This window comes from Dermochelys coriacea, chromosome 19 (genome assembly GCF_009764565.3).
Source record: "Dermochelys coriacea isolate rDerCor1 chromosome 19, rDerCor1.pri.v4, whole genome shotgun sequence".
Taxonomy (NCBI): domain Eukaryota; kingdom Metazoa; phylum Chordata; order Testudines; family Dermochelyidae; genus Dermochelys; species Dermochelys coriacea.
Window position 1 is genome coordinate 8,094,514 of NC_050086.2, and position 16,601 is coordinate 8,111,114.

Sequence of the window (16,601 nt, forward strand, 5' to 3'; positions counted from 1 at the left end):
CACTTCATTGGATGCATTTTCCACTGAATGCATCCGATGAAGTGAGCTGTAGCTTACAAAAGCTTATGCTCAAATAAATTTATTGGTCTCTAAGGTGCCACAAGTACTCCTTTTCTTTTTGCAAATACAGATTAACACGGCTGCTACTCTGAAGCTTGAAGTAAGTGTTTTGCTACCCATGCTCTGGAAACTTTGAGGCTTGAGGGGGCTGTCTGAAAAGTTATTTGCAGAAGTAGATGGAGAAATGATCCGTTACTGGTTACCTTCCCCCTGCACTATAAACAGGAAATCTTTTCATTCCTAAAGCCAAATACTAGTATTAACGTTTTTAAAAAGAGAAAGTAATCAAGAGATTTTACCAAGAGGTGGGTACTCTGAGAAACTCTCCACACACGTGGGTTTGCCAGGGATCATCGGAACGATGGCAGCATCTCCAGACTTGGAGTAATAGTGACATCACAAGCGAGTTGTGGTTAAATTCATATTTCAGTGATATCCTCCAGATGGGGATGTGGCTGCCTCCAGCCCCCCTGCTCTCCTGCCTTGAGAGGACCTGAACCTGCTCCATATCTTTATTCATGCAAATAGTCCATTGGCTTCATGCGATCGGGATGGTGCCTGGACACTGGATCTAGTTGTTGTTGAAGGATGTATTGGGTACATGGCCCACAGTGTGGGAGGACCACATTTATGTTTAAATAAATCAAAGTAAACAAGTAGTAAAAATCAAGATCACCTTGTTTGTTTTAAATCCCTTTCCCCTAGCAAGAGGGGACCCTGATCTTGGATAGGGCCTCTAGGTGCCACCATAAAACCAACAACAGACCTAGGATCATGGAATAAATAGCTGCCTGGATGATTAGGAATGGAGATTGACATTGTGCATAGAAGTGTCTAAGGTTTTGGGGTCTCCCTGTGGGGCTCTGTGGTCCCCTTGTTGCTTGCAGAATTGAAGTTTAATTCAGGAAAGAAGTATTTTCTCCCCCTTGGGCCTGTGAAGGTCCCCTCAGCCTGTAACTGAGTTTGCTGGCAGCAGAGACCGAAACAATAGCACCTTTTAAATGATGCTGTTGAGGTTTGAGTTCACGCCCCATTGAAGTGAACTGTCCCATTCACCTCAATGGGGCATGACTGCAACGAGCTCCCTTTCAACAGTTAACTCTTTCACACTGCTGATCACCTGAAACAGCCAGCTAATGACAGGTTTCAGAATAGCAGCCGTGTTAGTCTGTATTCGCAAAAAGAAAAGGAGTACTTGTGGCACCTTAGAGACTAACAAATTTATTTGAGCATAAGCTTTCGTGAGGTACAGCTCACTTCATCGGATGCATTTGGTGGCCAGCTAATGTGTTTCTGCAGTGCAGGGAATTGCTCCACATACAGGGCTGCAAGGGTTAAATGTGTAAATCCCTGGCTGTTGTGTGATGTTGGGGGCACAACAGTACAGAAGTCCCCCCCCCCCACTCCAGAGTGCCTGGCTGTCACATGGAACTGAACCATTCCTGATAGAATAAGTACCCTGATTCCCAGCCAGTATAAAAATATTTGTCCCTCGTGGTCTCGGACACAATCCGATGGTCCAGGGACATCTACGTCGAACACAGCACCGGCCACCGACAGTACCAAGAGGTGTGAGCCGGTACAACATCGTGCATCAACCACGGGAAAGGGACTGAGAGACTTTTTTCATTGGACCGTATGAACTGGAACCATAAACTCACTGAACATTAAATCCCACCAAATGAGGGTAGATCCATCCTCATCATGGCATCCGCTCATTATACACCACACCTGAACATAGCCATTATATGGACAACATACCCCCATATCTCCATGTCTGTACTTTGACCCGTTAAACTTTTACCCCCAATCGGGGAGATTGCAGATTATGTATTCCTTACGCCACCCGCTCCTAAACTGAATTTCGCACCCCTTGGTAATCTGTACCTTATTCCCTGATAACCAGAAACTTCTATGCCTAAACTCTGTACTATTTTCTTTTTACTTCAACATTATCTTAATAAAATTACTAGCTGGCTGCCTGGCCAGTTCCCACCCCACAGCCCCAGCTCTACCCCCTGCAGGAGATCAGACTGTCTCTGAACTCCATGGCTTGGCCCGTCTCTATGCACAATGGAAATGAGTAGATGTGCAAATTTCTCCCCAGCTCCTCTTTCACTTGGTTCTGCCAACACCCCTCCAGTCCTGACCTAACGACTCCTGCCCCACAGCCAGCTAGGCAACTCATTTCTGGTCCCCAGCATGTCCCTCCCAGCTCTTCCAATACCCCTCTATCCTGATCTGTACCATCTCTTACTGTTGCAGTCTGACCGCTCCCATCTTCTGCCATTGCACCCCCAATCCCACCCTATAGTGCTTACTGCTATCCCAGTCCTAGTTCTGTGTACATGGCTTTGACAGGAGAGCCAGCAAGTCAGACCTCTAAGAGCAGCTGGAAGAGAAAAGCTACAGGCAGGGCCACTGGGGTCAACCTCCCTGCGCTTTTTGCGACACCTGTGTTTTCAGGAGGCATTTGTAAAAGCCAACAGAGGCCCTGTTGGTATGGGAGACAGGCAGCAGCTGTGGGTGTAGGTTGCAGTGTGAGACAATCCCCACTAATCCTGTTCAGAAACGATGGGCTTGAGGCAAAAAATTATTGTGTGGAATTCTCTGGCCTGTGTACACAGGAGGTCAGACTAGATGATCGCAATCGTCCCTTCTGGCCTGGGAGTCTAGGTATCTACAACTCCTAGATCAGGCACTGTGCAGAGGGACAATATCCTCCCCCCACACACACACCATGCTGCTGCATGAAGGGATTGCTTCAAAAACAACTTTCAAATTTTAAAGAGGCAGGGAATTAAATACCAGCCTGAGTGACAGTGCCTTGTGCCTCAGCACTTCAGCCACCTATGCCTGGGCTGGAGACCATACAGAGCCATCAGGGGCAGGTCTTTTCTAGGCCCTGATGCCATGTTCCAACTGAGAAAAGCTGCAGGATTACCCCCCCCATCTCACTGGAGAGGAGGGTGGTTGTGACCCCCTGAAAGCTGCTCATCACCCCCAGGTTGAGAACTCAGGCCCCTAAGGAAAAGGTGTGAGGCTAGTAATGGTCCTACCAGAGTCATGGTTACTGGAAGTAACCAAATGGCTTCTGGGTGGGGGCAGGGGGATCCTTAGACCAATTGCTCCTCCCCTGCTGTGAGAAATTAGTTTTAGAAAGGTTTCAGAGTAGCAGCCGTATTAGTCTGTATTCGCAAAAAGAAAAGCAGTACTTGTGGCACCTTAGAGACTAACAAATTTATTAGAGCACTGAGCTGTAGCTCACAAAAGCTTATGCTCTAATAAATTTGTTAGTCTCTAAGGTGCCACAAGTACTCCTTTTCTTTTTAGTTTTAGAAAGGGGAGGAATGGCAGCTATCCAGACACACAGTTCTAAGAGGGCCCAGTACAGCTTAATGGGGTGAAAATCACAAATACATGCAGCACTGCACTATTTGAAACCTAGTGCTTAAAATTAACTGGCCCCTGAGCCCCACTGCTGGTCTAGCACCTCTACTGCCACAGAAATAGTCAATGTGATATATGCCATCATGTGCCAGCAATGCCCCTTTGCCATGTATATTGGCCAAACTGGACAGTCTCTACATAGAAGAATAAATGGACACAAATCAGGCGTCAAGAATTGTAACATTCAAAAACCAGTCGGAGAACATTTCAATCGCTTTGGTCACTCTCTTACAGACCTAAAAGTTGCAATTCTTCAACAAAAAACCTTCAAAAACAGACTCCAATGAGAGACTGCTGAATTGGAATTAATTTGCAAACTGGATACAATTAATTTAGGCTTGAATAAAGACTGGGAGTGGATGTGTCATTACACAAACAAACTATTTCCCCTCCTACTGTTCTTGTAAAGTGCTGGAAATGGCCCACCTTGATCATCACTACAAAAGGTGCCCTCCCCACCCTGCTCTCCTGCTGGTAATAGCTCACCTTTCCTGATCACTCTTGTTACAGTGTGTATGATAAAACCCATTGTTTCATGTTCTGTGTGTGTATGTATATAAAAATCTCCCCACTGTATTTTCCACCGAATGCATCCGATGAAGTGAGCTGTAGCTCACGAAAGCTGGTGCTCAAATAAATTTGTTAGTCTCTAAGGTGACACAAGTCCTGCTGTTCTTTTTACGGATACAGACTAACACAGCTGCTACTCTGAAACCAGAAATAGTCAGCTGGCCAGTTAGTCCTCCCATGAGGAATATCCTCTTTCATATGTGGACTTTTAGCTGGGAACAGAATAAAGCCAAGGGCCAAGATTTTCAAGTGACTCCAGTGGCTGTGTATCCTACTCAAGAAACAGGGAAGGAGCCTGATTTTCAGCACTTTCTGAAAGTCTGTCCCCTTTGACTTGAGTGGACTTAAGCACTCAGAAGTCAGAGGCATCCACAACCACTTCTGATGATCTTAGCCCAAAAGTTTATGTTCAAAGAGCACACCCCACTGACCTGAAGCACTATTGGAGAAGCTGCTGCCAATGCATTGCCATGCCAACAAACTGACTGGCCTTCCAAGAGGGAAGCTAAGAGTATGTATCCCAGCCCGCTACCAACCCTAGAAACTTACGTAACAGACAGCACTGCATTTCCCATTCACTGTGTTAGGCATGACACCAGTAGGCATCATAGTTGAAGCTTGAGTATTTTTTTTATAGCTATTTAACTATACCTCTTAGTATAACTTACTTACAAGGATTGTGATAGCTTAGATTTCCTGAGTAAGTCACTAAAACTTTACTCTTTCCTTCATAATGGACTAGCTTCCCCAGAGAAATGAATCACAATTAAGTTGTGGCAGTTAGTCTACAGCAGTGACCAAGACTAACCCTCTCTGAAAACAGGTTTCAGAGTAGCAGCCGTGTTAGTCTGTATTCGCAAAAAGAAAAGGAGGACTTGTGGCACCTTAGAGACTAACAAATTTATTAGAGCATAAGCTTTCGTGAGCTACAGCTCACTTCATCGGATGCATTTGGTGGAAAAAAAAAAACAGTTAGTCTCTAAGGTGCCACAAGTACTCCTCTCTGAAAAGAGGGAGGTAGAGTTTACCTGCTTACAACTCCAAAAGGAAAGAAGTTAGAGGAGCTCTTACAATGTTTGAGAGGCTTTGGAATAGGTATGAGTTGGAGAAACAGCTTAGTTCTAAGAGAAATAACAGGCACGCTTAGCATCTCACTGAAGAGTTTTGACATCTGCCACCCACTATCTGTCAGTTTAGCCACACATCTTTAATGTTTATTAGATTAGTGGCTAAGGGCTAATCAAGAATGGGGCCCTCCTGTGCCAGTTAGTGATCAAACATAGTAGACAGCTCCTGTCCCAGAGTGTTTACAGTCCAAATTGCAGTCTCCCTGCTTAAGAGATTGTGAATTGTGTTGAATCTTTAAAATGGACTAGAACAGATCAGACTGCAAAGCGGCCCTGGCAGTTGTGTCAGCCAGATGGCTGACAACCAGAACCAGCTTGGTAGGCTGCTTTGAAGACAAGTGCAGTGCTTACTCCTTACATTACACTCTACATTCAGAGAGTGACTCCCAGCTGAATTAGACCAAACCACTGAAACCAAAATCATCATAATTTATTCATACCACCAGTGAGCAAGTTGAGGGGAAAAAAAAACCCCATAAGTGCAGCCCAATATACAAAAGAAAAAATTAGGGGGAAAAAAAAAAAAAAAAAAAAAAAGAGTCCTATCATCTTCCTTTCCTTTGGAAGCTCTTCCAGTGTGTTTTACCGCTCAGGAGCCAGTCCTGGATAAGCGAGTCCAGACACGGATCTGTGATTGTAGGGGGCTGGGCATCCGCCATTGGTGTCTCTGAGCATCCACAAACCAAAAGTGGAGACAGAGGAGGAGAATTCACTTCTTACTGGCCTTCACTGCCGACTTGGTGACCTTGGCAGATCCACCAGCCTTCTTCTCGACAGCCTTGATCACCCCCACAGCCACTGTCTGCCTCATGTCACGCACAGCAAAGCGCCCTGCCGGAGGAACACCCGTTAGATGAAGACAAGGACCAAGTAGGAGACTTCCTGGATATTGGGAGGGGTTTCTATGCTAATACCTGGAGTTTGGTTTGTGGATGGGAGAGCTGCAATTTGTGGATTAATGCCTTTCAGCAGCATTTTATTACTCAAGCTAGTGAAGGGGTAGGTCTATGTTTACCTCCCGTTGCTATGGGGAGCAGGAGACTTTCTAAAAGCTGGATCCTAGCAGTAGTCTTCTTAAGCCAGAGTTGCCATGTTAGGACCTGTTCAGACAGACCCTTGTCAAGAGCCAGACTTGGACCAATACAAGGAATAGGAACTCTTACCAAGAGGTGGGTACTCTGAGAAGCTCTCCACACACATGGGTTTGCCAGGAATCATCTGCACAATGGCAGCATCTCCAGACTTCAGTGCCTTGGGATTCTCCTCCAGCTTCTTGCCAGACCTGCGGTCGATCTTCTCCTTCAGCTCTGCAAACTTGCAGGCAATGTGAGCAGTGTGGCAATCCAGCACTGGGGAGTAGCCAGCAGTGATCTGGCCAGGGTGGTTCAGGATGATGACCTGCAGAGAAAGAAGAGGGGGAAAAAAATTCAAAATCAAGCAACTGGTCACATTTCAAGGAGACTGGTAGGCAGCAATGGGGATTGGACTTTACAGATCCCTAGTCACTAACCTGAGAAGTGAAGCTACCGGCCTCCATGGGAGGGTCATTCTTGCTGTCTCCGGCCACGTTCCCACGCCGGATGTCTTTCACAGACACGTTCTTCACGTTGAACCCAACATTGTCACCCGGCAGCGCCTCTGCCAGAGCCTCGTGGTGCATTTCCACCGACTTCACCTCCGTGGTGACATTGGCAGGGGCAAAAGTCACCACCATGCCAGCCTTCATGAAGCCAGTCTCCACGCGGCCCACGGGGACCGTTCCGATACCTGGGGAGACACGTACTGGTTAGTCTGGTATTAATGAGCTAAAACAAGGTTACTTGGAGAGGAAGGAATAGGAGATGCAACAAGCAGAGACCACCAGCTCTTTGCTTCAGCATCCTCTGTCCAGAGGCCCTATTCAGCCTTTTGGGCCTTAAGGGGAAATACAGCAATCTTGTCAGCCCAGCGTTGCCAAGAGGTGGGTGTAATTGAGTCTCCATCCCAGACACTCCGTAGGGAAGTGTCCCCAGTAAACATGAGCTACAGTTTAGGTGGAATTACACCACCTTAAAATGGCAGGCACCATTTTACATGTTCCTTTTAGGGGAGAGTTCTACTGTCCCAGCCCTGCTGGGAAACGCTTTCCCCCCCCACTCACCGCCGATCTTGTAGACATCCTGCAGGGGCAGGCGGAGGGGTTTGTTGATGGGGCGGGAAGGAGGGATAATGGAATCCAGGGCTTCCAGCAGTGTTGTGCCAGAAACGTTGCCTTCCTTCCTTGTGATGCTCCAGCCTTTGAACCAAGGCATCTGCAGTATATGTATGGGGGGGTGGGAGAGGAGGAGATTATTGTAATTGACATCTCATGAGTCACCTGCAGAGCTCAGGTGAATTTATGAGCAGGTCCCAAGTAATCCCGCTCCAAAAGATTCTCTTTCCTCCCTCCAAAAAAGTTTAAACTAAGCAGAGGTGCATTCCTTGAGATTTGTGGGAATGAACAAGAAACAGATCTTTAAGCTCAGCCTCCATCAAGCCATGGAGGGGGCCTGCGCTTTTAAGTGAAATCCTAGCTCAAGGCAGTGAGCTAATGACAGTCTAATTTAGAGAATCTCAGAGGGCCAGTGTAAGCCAATGCCTGCCCCAACCCCCCAGATGTCTCCACGCCTCTCTACTAGAGGGGCCATGTAGAAACAGGCAGGCTACTCACATTGGCACTGGCCTCCAGCATGTTGTCCCCATGCCAGCCAGAGATGGGCACGAATGCCACAGAGGCTAGGTTGTAGCCGATCTTCTTGATGTAGGTGCTCACTTCCTTGGTGATCTCCTGGTAGCGCTTGCCGCTGTAAGGGGGCTCCGTGGAGTCCATCTTGTTCACCCCAACAATGAGCTGCTTCACCCCCAGCGTGTAGGCCAGCAGGGCATGCTCCCGCGTCTGCCCGTTCTTAGAGATGCCAGCTTCAAACTCTCCCACCCCGGCTGCCACAATCAGCACCGCACAGTCAGCCTGGGGAGGGAAACAGGCCATGAGAACAAGTTCATACTGGGAACTAAGGGATGATTAGGGATGTAACAGACCTAGGTACCCTACAGATAAAGGAGATCCTCTTCCCCCACAAAAAAATCAGTCTCTTTCAGGAGGGACTGGCAGCCCTTCCCTGTATAGGCCTAAAAGCTGCACCACAACCCCACACCTATAGCCCAATGCATCTAGGAGCAAAGTTATTCCTTGCAATGCTAAGGTCACAAGACTAGTTTGCAGTTAAATTATGGCCTTATTGGGATGCCACAAGGCATAGCCGCAAACCCAGTATAATCAAACTCTTTACAGGCGTTCGACTGCCCCAGCCTGTACCTGAGAGGTGCCGGTGATCATGTTCTTGATGAAGTCTCTGTGGCCAGGGGCGTCAATGATGGTGATGTAGTACTTGGTGGTCTCGAACTTCCACAGGGAGATGTCGATGGTGATCCCACGCTCCCGCTCCGCCTTCAGCTTATCCAGCACCCAGGCGTATTTGAAGGAGCCCTTCCCCATCTGCGTGGAAGGAGACAGACACCAGTTACAGCAGGGCAGGCATGCTACCATTGGAAGCTGCTACTGGAGAAACAGGCACAAACCAGGGGCAGTCCCTCCCCACAAGGAGTGTTAAATGCCGGGGAGGGGGTGTGTGTGTAATATTTTAAGCAGATTCCTCCTGCCTGGAAGGGGACACCTGCCCCAGCGGTGCCTAGTCACTGCAGAGCCATATACTAGGGTGCAAGAACAGGGAATCCAGAGGTAGGGTGAATGGTCCCTGCTCTAGGGTAGGTGGGGGGGGCAGGCATGGGGCAGTGTTTACCCCCACCCCATTGTAACCCCATAGCATTAAAGGGTTACACTGCAGGCCCGATTCCCCAATCCCCACAGGGCTCAACACCTTGTGGGAGGTTAAAGAGCCAGAGGGGGGGCCTTAGAGGTCGCTGGGCCCGGTAGGGGGGTGCAGGTGAGTCGGAAATGCCCCCACCTCGGCTGCCTCCTTCTCGAACTTCTCGATGGTTCGCTTGTCGATGCCCCCACACTTGTAGATGAGGTGCCCGGTGGTGGTGGATTTCCCCGAGTCCACGTGGCCGATGACCACGATGTTGATGTGGGTTTTCTCCTTGCCCATGGCGCCGGAGGGAGCGCGAGCGGGACCTGCAGGGAAGACCCCCGGGGCAGAGTTTCAGCAGAGCCCCTGGGAGCGGAGCGGCTGACGCTGAGCCGCTCCGGTGTGACTCCGGAGTAAAAAGCCAGCGTCACACGGGGAGAGGAGGCGCGGGGGGGGGGGGGAGGGGGACACAGCGGAGCAGGCCCTGCAGCCAGACACACTGTTAGGGGCTCCGATCCCCGCAACCGGGCTAGAACCGGAGCCCAGCCCTCCCGCTTCATTCACACGAGCCAATTCGGATCGAGCGATCGCTCCCAGCCCACCGTCCAGCGAGCTGCCTCAGAGCAGTGCGGACTGTGCGCCCCCCTCCCGAGTCCCGAGAGCCCCCCCAAAACTCCGCTCACCTCCAGTCACGTTCCCCTGATCGGTCTCCAAACAGCAACCCCCCCCCCCGCCCGGGGCTTTTAAAGAGCCCGCGGGGGAGGAGCCGAGCGGCCCCATTGAGGCGGCCCCGCCCCGCCCATTGAGAGGGGTTGATTCAATTAGACCCCAGTACCTGGCCGGCCTCCTGCGGCGGGGGGCACTACAGGCAGGGGTCCCCCCCCACTAGGCTAGCCCTGGAGGTTGGGCCAGAACCGGACCCCTTCCCAGCACCCCCCTTCCCCAGGTTTTGGGGGAGTCAGGCTCTCGGAGCTGCAGGCCTTGCCCCCTCCACCTGTCTGCACAGCCAAACTCGGGGAGGGTTGGCGGTGTGCAAACTTCACCCCCATCCCCATCAGTTTGGCCTGTGCAATGCCCCTCTAGCCGTGCCTCGGAGTCAGCCCTGCCCTTCCTCTGCTGCCCTAACCCATCTCTGGCTAGTCCAGTTCTTGGGGACCCGCCAGTCACAGCTAATGCTCCCCCAGAGCTGACCCCCACCAGCAGCTGCCTGCTCCCCATCACTCTGCTCTGCCGCGCACACTCCTCTCCACTTGCAGGCCCCCGGCCCTTGCTGGTCACTCCTGGGCTTTGCCGAGGCCTCCCACTTTCACAGACCAGACCTGCCCTGGACCCAGCTTTTTCTTAGCCTTGGGCTTCCCCAGGCACAGCTGTGCCCCTCCTCACCCCCAACTCCCCTTCTGTGCTAAGCCTGGATTCGAATGCTGAACACAACAGCCAGTCCTGGCTATATTGTGTGGTTTGGGGTTAGCGTCTTTCCCTCTCCTGGCCATGGAGCTGTGTTCACACCATAAGTAACTTATGATCAAATTAATATTTGAACCCCATCCTTCAGAGAGACACAGATCTCTGTACCTGTACTCCCTGCTCCCATTGGAAGACAGAGGTCCAGGGCCTCCATTGAGCTCAAGGGGAGATAGGAATTTAAATGCCTTGAAAGATTTGGGCCAGAGTTATTAAAACACTAATCACATTAGTAGAAACAAACCCAAGAAAAAATACCTCTCTGTCGACGGGAAACGTTTACTTGGATAACTGAGTGATAGGAAATCATGGAAAGAATATGAAACAAAGAGATAGGCCCAAGCTGAAATCCCACAGTTAATTCCCCTGTATTTTAGGGATATTCGAATCCAAACTTATTGGCTACCCAATCTCTGCAACAAGCTGGAACCAAAAATCCAGAAGCCAGTAGCCCTTAAGCTTGAGGAAGTTCAGAATTGGGCCTAGGTGTGATGTTTGTACATCAATCCCTTTCTGAATGTTAGGTGGGGTGGAATATCTGGTGAGTTCAGGCTTGGTTGGTTTTCCCACTATACTGGGTACAATCAAGGCCATGAGGCTGAGCCTGCTTCTGTTAAAGTCAATGGCAAAATTCCTGTTGACCACATGGGATCAGGAATGGGGCCTGCACCTTGGACATTGATCCCACTACCTAATTGCTACTTTACAAGGAGGCAATATTTACAAACTGTAAATATATAAACATAGATCACAAAGCACTTTGCAAAGGAGATCAGTACCATTACCCTCCCCCCATCCCCATTACAGATGGGGAAACTGAGGCATAAAGCAAGGTAATTTGTCTAAGGTCAGTAGGCTAGTGGAACAGTCAGGAATAGAATCCAGGTCTCCTGAGACCCAACCTGGTGCCCTATCCATGAAACAACCCTGTCTCCAAGGTGCAAAACTGTAAGTGCCTGGCTGTTCTATGAGATATTTGATTTTGGGGATCTCAGGACAGCACTGCCCCTTGTCCCTTCCCAGGGGACAGCAATGCCCCAGTTTTGTGCAGGGGAGGTTCCCTAGCCAATATTAAACCACTCTTGCACCATTGTTTACACAATTAACAGGCTACCTAGCCAGTCTCCCCCATCATCCCCCTGCTCCAAGTCCCCTCTCTGCACACACACATACCCTCTTTTTGCCTTACAGCATCTCAGATCCCAGCTGGGTGGGACCTAACCTTTGGGTCAGTGGTTTGAGTCTGGACCAGGGCAGTGGTAGCCATCAGCTTTGGAGCTGTGTGTGTAGAATGGGTTCTGTGAAATGTGATCTCTGGGGCTCTCTGTACATCTCTCAGCAGACAGGGACCCATGTCACAGTCAACCTCCCCCTCTTCAGAGTGGTCAACAATGGAATGGGCCATGGAGAGGAAAAGGTGATCCAGGACCTGGGACTCAGCAGACCCTGCTCTGCCACAGAACTCCTGTGTGACCTTGGGCAAGTCACGTCGTTTCTTGCTGCCTCAGTTCCCCACCTGTACAATGGCACAACAGCATTCTACAAAAATGGGAGCCATACGAGTGCCTAATATAGATGGCTAGAGGCCAAGCCTGAAGTGTGGGGAAGCTTGCCTGGCCATTGAGTCAGTCTCCTCCCCATCTCTGACTTGGCCCCTCACTTCCCACGCTCTCAGTGGCAATGTGAGCTGGCCATGTGGTCTCCTTGGATGCTGAGGGCCCTGTCAACAGCACAGTTAAGCTGTCTTGCCACTGGTTCCAGAGGGCTGCACTTCTGGCCCCAGCTCTCCCTTCACTTTCAAATCAAAGAGTGGGGTTGGGTGATCTGAAGAGATGGCTCCTCACACCCACCAATATGCCTCCGAGACAGTAAGAGTGGGGCTGTGCACTGTGGTTCGTGGCGCTGGGATAGACATCGGAGTGAATTCATGTCACATGGATGTTGCTCAGTGACGCTTGGATAGCTCATTTAAATGGCTTGAGGTTCACGTTTATGACCCAAGGGATTAAAAGCCTCAGCACTTCCTTGGCCAGAGAGTGCCTGCACAGTGACTGTGGGCCAGGGCTGGTTAATTTTATCAAGGCTTTGTTCATGAGTGGTGGGGAGGGGTGCAGGGTTGTGAAAAGGCCCCATTTAACACACTTGAGCAAGGAATGGGTTCTGTTTGAAGCTGAACTCCCTCTTTGATGCGATTAGAGTTTATCAGCCCTTCTCTTGTTTCCCCACTGCCACTAGCAACCACTCTCCCCCATCTCTCTCAAGCGGACCACTGGAGTCTCCCTGCAATGTCTCTCTCTAATGTATAGCAATTGCCAGAGCAACAGTGTGTGTGTGACACAGGGAAGAGATGAATCATCTCCCAGCAACTCAAGGCTTTTTACCCCCTGCAATGCTGCTAAAGAGGACAGTGCCTTCTCCACATTCAGGAGTCACTCTGTTTGTTGAGTTAGGCCTGGGAGCAGTCTCCTGGTACCGACTTGGATCCAGGCTCAGACAGCTGCTAGAATGTCTCTGTATAAGGGGCCAAATCTGAACCTCATGGCACTTGGATACAGGCCCAGATTTATGAGTATTTGGATCCAGAGCACTGGTTCTGCCCATCACAGATCTAAAACATTGGGATTTGGTCCTATCTTGAACAGCAACACCTGTCCACCGCGGCTGGACCTAGCCACTTGTCTGACATGAGCCACTGAATGGCCACAGTAACAAAATTCAGGAACTACTGAAATGCTGGATTCACACCATCTACCTGTGCCGCAATCAACCCCCTCTTGCCGCATTCAGGAGGGATTAATGGCTGCCTTTAGCCCTTCTTTAATGACAGGTTTCAGAGTAGCAGCCGTGTTAGTCTGTATTCGCAAAAAGAAAAGGAGTACTTGTGGCACCTTAGAGACTAACAAATTTATTAGAGCATAAGCTTTCGTGAGCTACAGCTCATCCGATGAAGTGAGCTGTAGCTCACGAAAGCTTATGCTCTAATAAATTTGTTAGTCTCTAAGGTGCCACAAGTACTCCTTTACTTTTAGCCCCTCTGTGAAGCTGCCATAAAGCCCCCTTAGGAAATACCACAGCATAGAGGAGGCTTCCCCATAATAACACACAGAACCAGTGTGACTGGCTCTGGAGCACCCCCTACAGGAGCCCCCAGGACATGTCCACTACAGACTAGGGGGCAGGGGGTGTTGGCACAGGAGGAAGTAGGTGTGGCCATGACTTTCCTACTCCAGTCCCCAGCTATTTCCTTGGCTGTTACATCTTGCAGGTGTCATTGGAGTTGCTCTAAACTGTGCCAGGAGTGCTGTGAACCCCAGCAGCTCCAGGATAGGGTCAGCACTTTGTATCGCCTCTTGGTCCCTGTACTGGGCTCAGCACCAGCACACAGCTAACTGTAGGCCTGTCTCTTATGCACGATGAATATTTAACAGAGCCCTGAAGTCTGAGACCCTTGTGTATGTAAACTTGTATATTACATACGCTGGATTAGCTGTGAGATCTGCATGCGACTCTGTTTCCAACTCACTAAAGCGCTGTGTCCGTTAATAGCAGGATGTCCCAATCTACTAGTGGATATTCTCCCAGCAGACCACGAGGCTAAGCTTGCTGAAAAATTATTCATCGTTGATTATGTTTTCTGCTCCACCACTATTTTGAATAGTTTGCATTTCCCAAGCGGCGTTCTTTGGAGAATCTCAAAATGCTGCGTGAACATGAATGAACTATGCCTCAAAACACCGCCGTGAGGCAAGTATTATTCTCATTTTGCAGATGGGGAAACTGAGGTAATTGGCTAAAGCTCACACAGCAAGTCACTGGCACTAACAGCTGGGAATAGAATCCAGGTGTCTGAATGCTAATTAACAAAATCCTCACTGGCCTAGAAACATGTGTTGACCGATTGTGCAATTTTGCCAACTAGTGGCCAGAAGTCATATATGCTCCTTCAAGTGAAAGTAGCAAGAGCCAAATTTTGGTGCCTGACTGGTATTGCTCACAGTGGCTCCAGTTTTAGGGTGACCAGATATCCTGATTTTATGGGGACAGTCCCAATTTTTGGATCTTTTTCTTATATAGGCTCCTATTACCTCCCACCCCCGTCCCGATTTTTCACATTTGCTGTCTGGTCACCCTATCCAGTTTTGACCTGTGGGTGGCCAAGCTGATGTTAGTGAGGCCAGGACAGAGGTGGGCAAAGGCATTTTTATGTCAAGCATCTTAGCAAAATCATAAGAACACAGGAACAACCATACTGGGTCAGACCAAAGGTCCATCTAGCCCAGTATCCTGTCTTCCGCCATTGGCCAATGCCAGGTGCCCCAGAGGGAATGAACAGAACAGGTCATCATCAAGTGATCTATCCCCTGTCACCCATTCCTGGCAATCTTCTAATGAGATATAGGTATTTCTCCATGTATTTGCTATACTTGCTTGTATAATCTACAGAAAGTGCCATGTGCTAGGAAAGTGAGTTTCTGTCGGAAACTGGCAGGAGAGTTGAGCGTATATTTACCCACACTGGAAATTGGCCAGGACACCGGGGTTAAAAATGGGGGAAAGTTTTCATCCATAGATCTAAAAGCACTTTAAAAAGAAGGTCAGTTTCTTTATTCCAATGGGAAACTGAGGCACAAAGAAGTGGTGACTTGCCCAATCAGGGCCCTCATTCTCTTTCTTTCCATATGAGATCATTTCTGCCAAACTCACAACCCCCCATTCCAAAATGAGTCACTGTAAGTGGCAATATATCTAGCATTTGCCCCCACTTGTTTAATGTCTCATTTACATGATGGCAATTTAGCCACTGTTTTAGTACTTTTTTAAAGGGAAGAGCACCCCCTACTGGAACACCAGCCCCTCTGTGTTCATAAAAGGTTTCCTATCCATATACAGGGCACACACTTCTCTGCTGAGCTGATATAAAATCTGTGACAAGTCTAGCCAAAAGGGGAAATAGCTGCAAGCTAATAGCACCTCTGGAGCCAGTTATAAGTGGCCAGTAATAAAGCAAGCCTGTTCTCCGGAGTGACACTAGGGTACGTTTCCTAACACTGCTTGGCAACTGATTTCAGTGTTATGTGTCTGCTAATGACTAGGAAAAAAATTCTGCCTAAAACAATTAGTGCTCAGGGACTAAACTTAATTTCCCTTTATCTGTCTCTTTCACAGCTAGCCTCAGATCACACTGGGTCCTACGTGAAGCAGACGCCTTTGTACTTCCTGCCAAGATCATGAAAACTACACTACCTCCACTGAGGGCCCTGGAGAATTGACGGCTTCATGGAACTGCAGTGATCATAGCTGGCTTTGCTAGCAGTGATCTCATGCTTGGAGGAACAGTACAAAGCTCAGTGAGTTAGGGCCCAGAGCCTCAAAGGTATTTAGATGGCTCATGGCTAATAGGAGTGAGGCACCTAAATACTTTTGTGAATCTGAGCCTAGGTGTGTATGTGTTTATTGTTATTCTATCTCCTTTATTAGTTTGAGTTTATTTATGATCATGTCTAACTATTTATATATCTTTGCATATGTAGAATGGGAAAGACATGCCAAGCCACTAAAAAGAATCCCTGGCTTGAAGTCAAAGGGTCCAGTCCTGCAGCCCTTATTCACAAGAAATAGGCCACTGCCTTGTCCCTGCAAGCTGCTCCATGCAAGCAGACACTCCAGCACCCCTAGAGAACAGCTTCACAGGGCTTCTCAAATAAGTAAGAACTGAAATAGGGGGCCCTCTGCATAGGCAGGCCCCTGTGAAGACCCAGTAAAGTCAATGGAGCCTTCTGGGATGCATAGAGGAGTTTGCAGGATCAGGATCTGAAGCTATGTATCTACTTCTTACACCCCATTATTTCTCCTTCTTTCTCTATTGATTCATCTCTGTTGATTTCTTCATCTATCTGAGTCCTTAATGACCTGTTTCAGAGTAGCAGCCGTGTTAGTCTGTATTCGCAAAAAGAAAAGGAGTACTTGTGGCACCTTAGAGACTAACAAATTTATTTGAGCATAAGCTTTCGTGAGCTACAGCTCACATACATACATACATATATACATACAGTTGTATCTGATGAAGTGAGCTGTAGCTCATGAAAGCTTATGCTCAAATAAATTT

General features: G+C 48.8%; 1 protein-coding gene across 1 annotated transcript; it reads right to left on the reverse strand.

Moving 5' to 3' along the window:
• Nucleotides 1-5,616: 5,616 nt before the first annotated feature.
• LOC119845280 (elongation factor 1-alpha, somatic form-like) lies at nt 5,617-9,753 on the reverse strand. The gene is made up of 8 exons (XM_038377284.2): nt 9,718-9,753; nt 9,191-9,360; nt 8,542-8,721; nt 7,897-8,193; nt 7,348-7,498; nt 6,718-6,974; nt 6,371-6,605; nt 5,617-6,038 (listed from the first exon to the last, which is right to left on the reverse strand). Exons 2-8 carry the CDS (start codon nt 9,332-9,334, stop codon nt 5,917-5,919), a joined length of 1,386 nt encoding a protein of 461 aa, XP_038233212.1. The 5' UTR covers nt 9,335-9,360; nt 9,718-9,753; the 3' UTR covers nt 5,617-5,916.
• Between the last annotated feature and the right edge of the window lie 6,848 nt (nt 9,754-16,601).

Bases quoted from the DNA above. Each gene is read 5' to 3' on its own strand.
- LOC119845280 (XM_038377284.2), bottom strand. From the start codon at position 9,334: ATGGGCAAGGAGAAAACCCACATCAACATCGTGGTCATCGGCCACGTG. The intron at 7,499-7,896 runs GTGAGTAGCCTG...CATATACTGCAG, and splicing joins TGCTGGAGGCCAGTGCCAAT to ATGCCTTGGTTCAAAGGCTG. The intron at 6,039-6,370 runs GTAAGAGTTCCT...TTCCTCCGGCAG, and splicing joins CTCAGAGTACCCACCTCTTG to GGCGCTTTGCTGTGCGTGAC.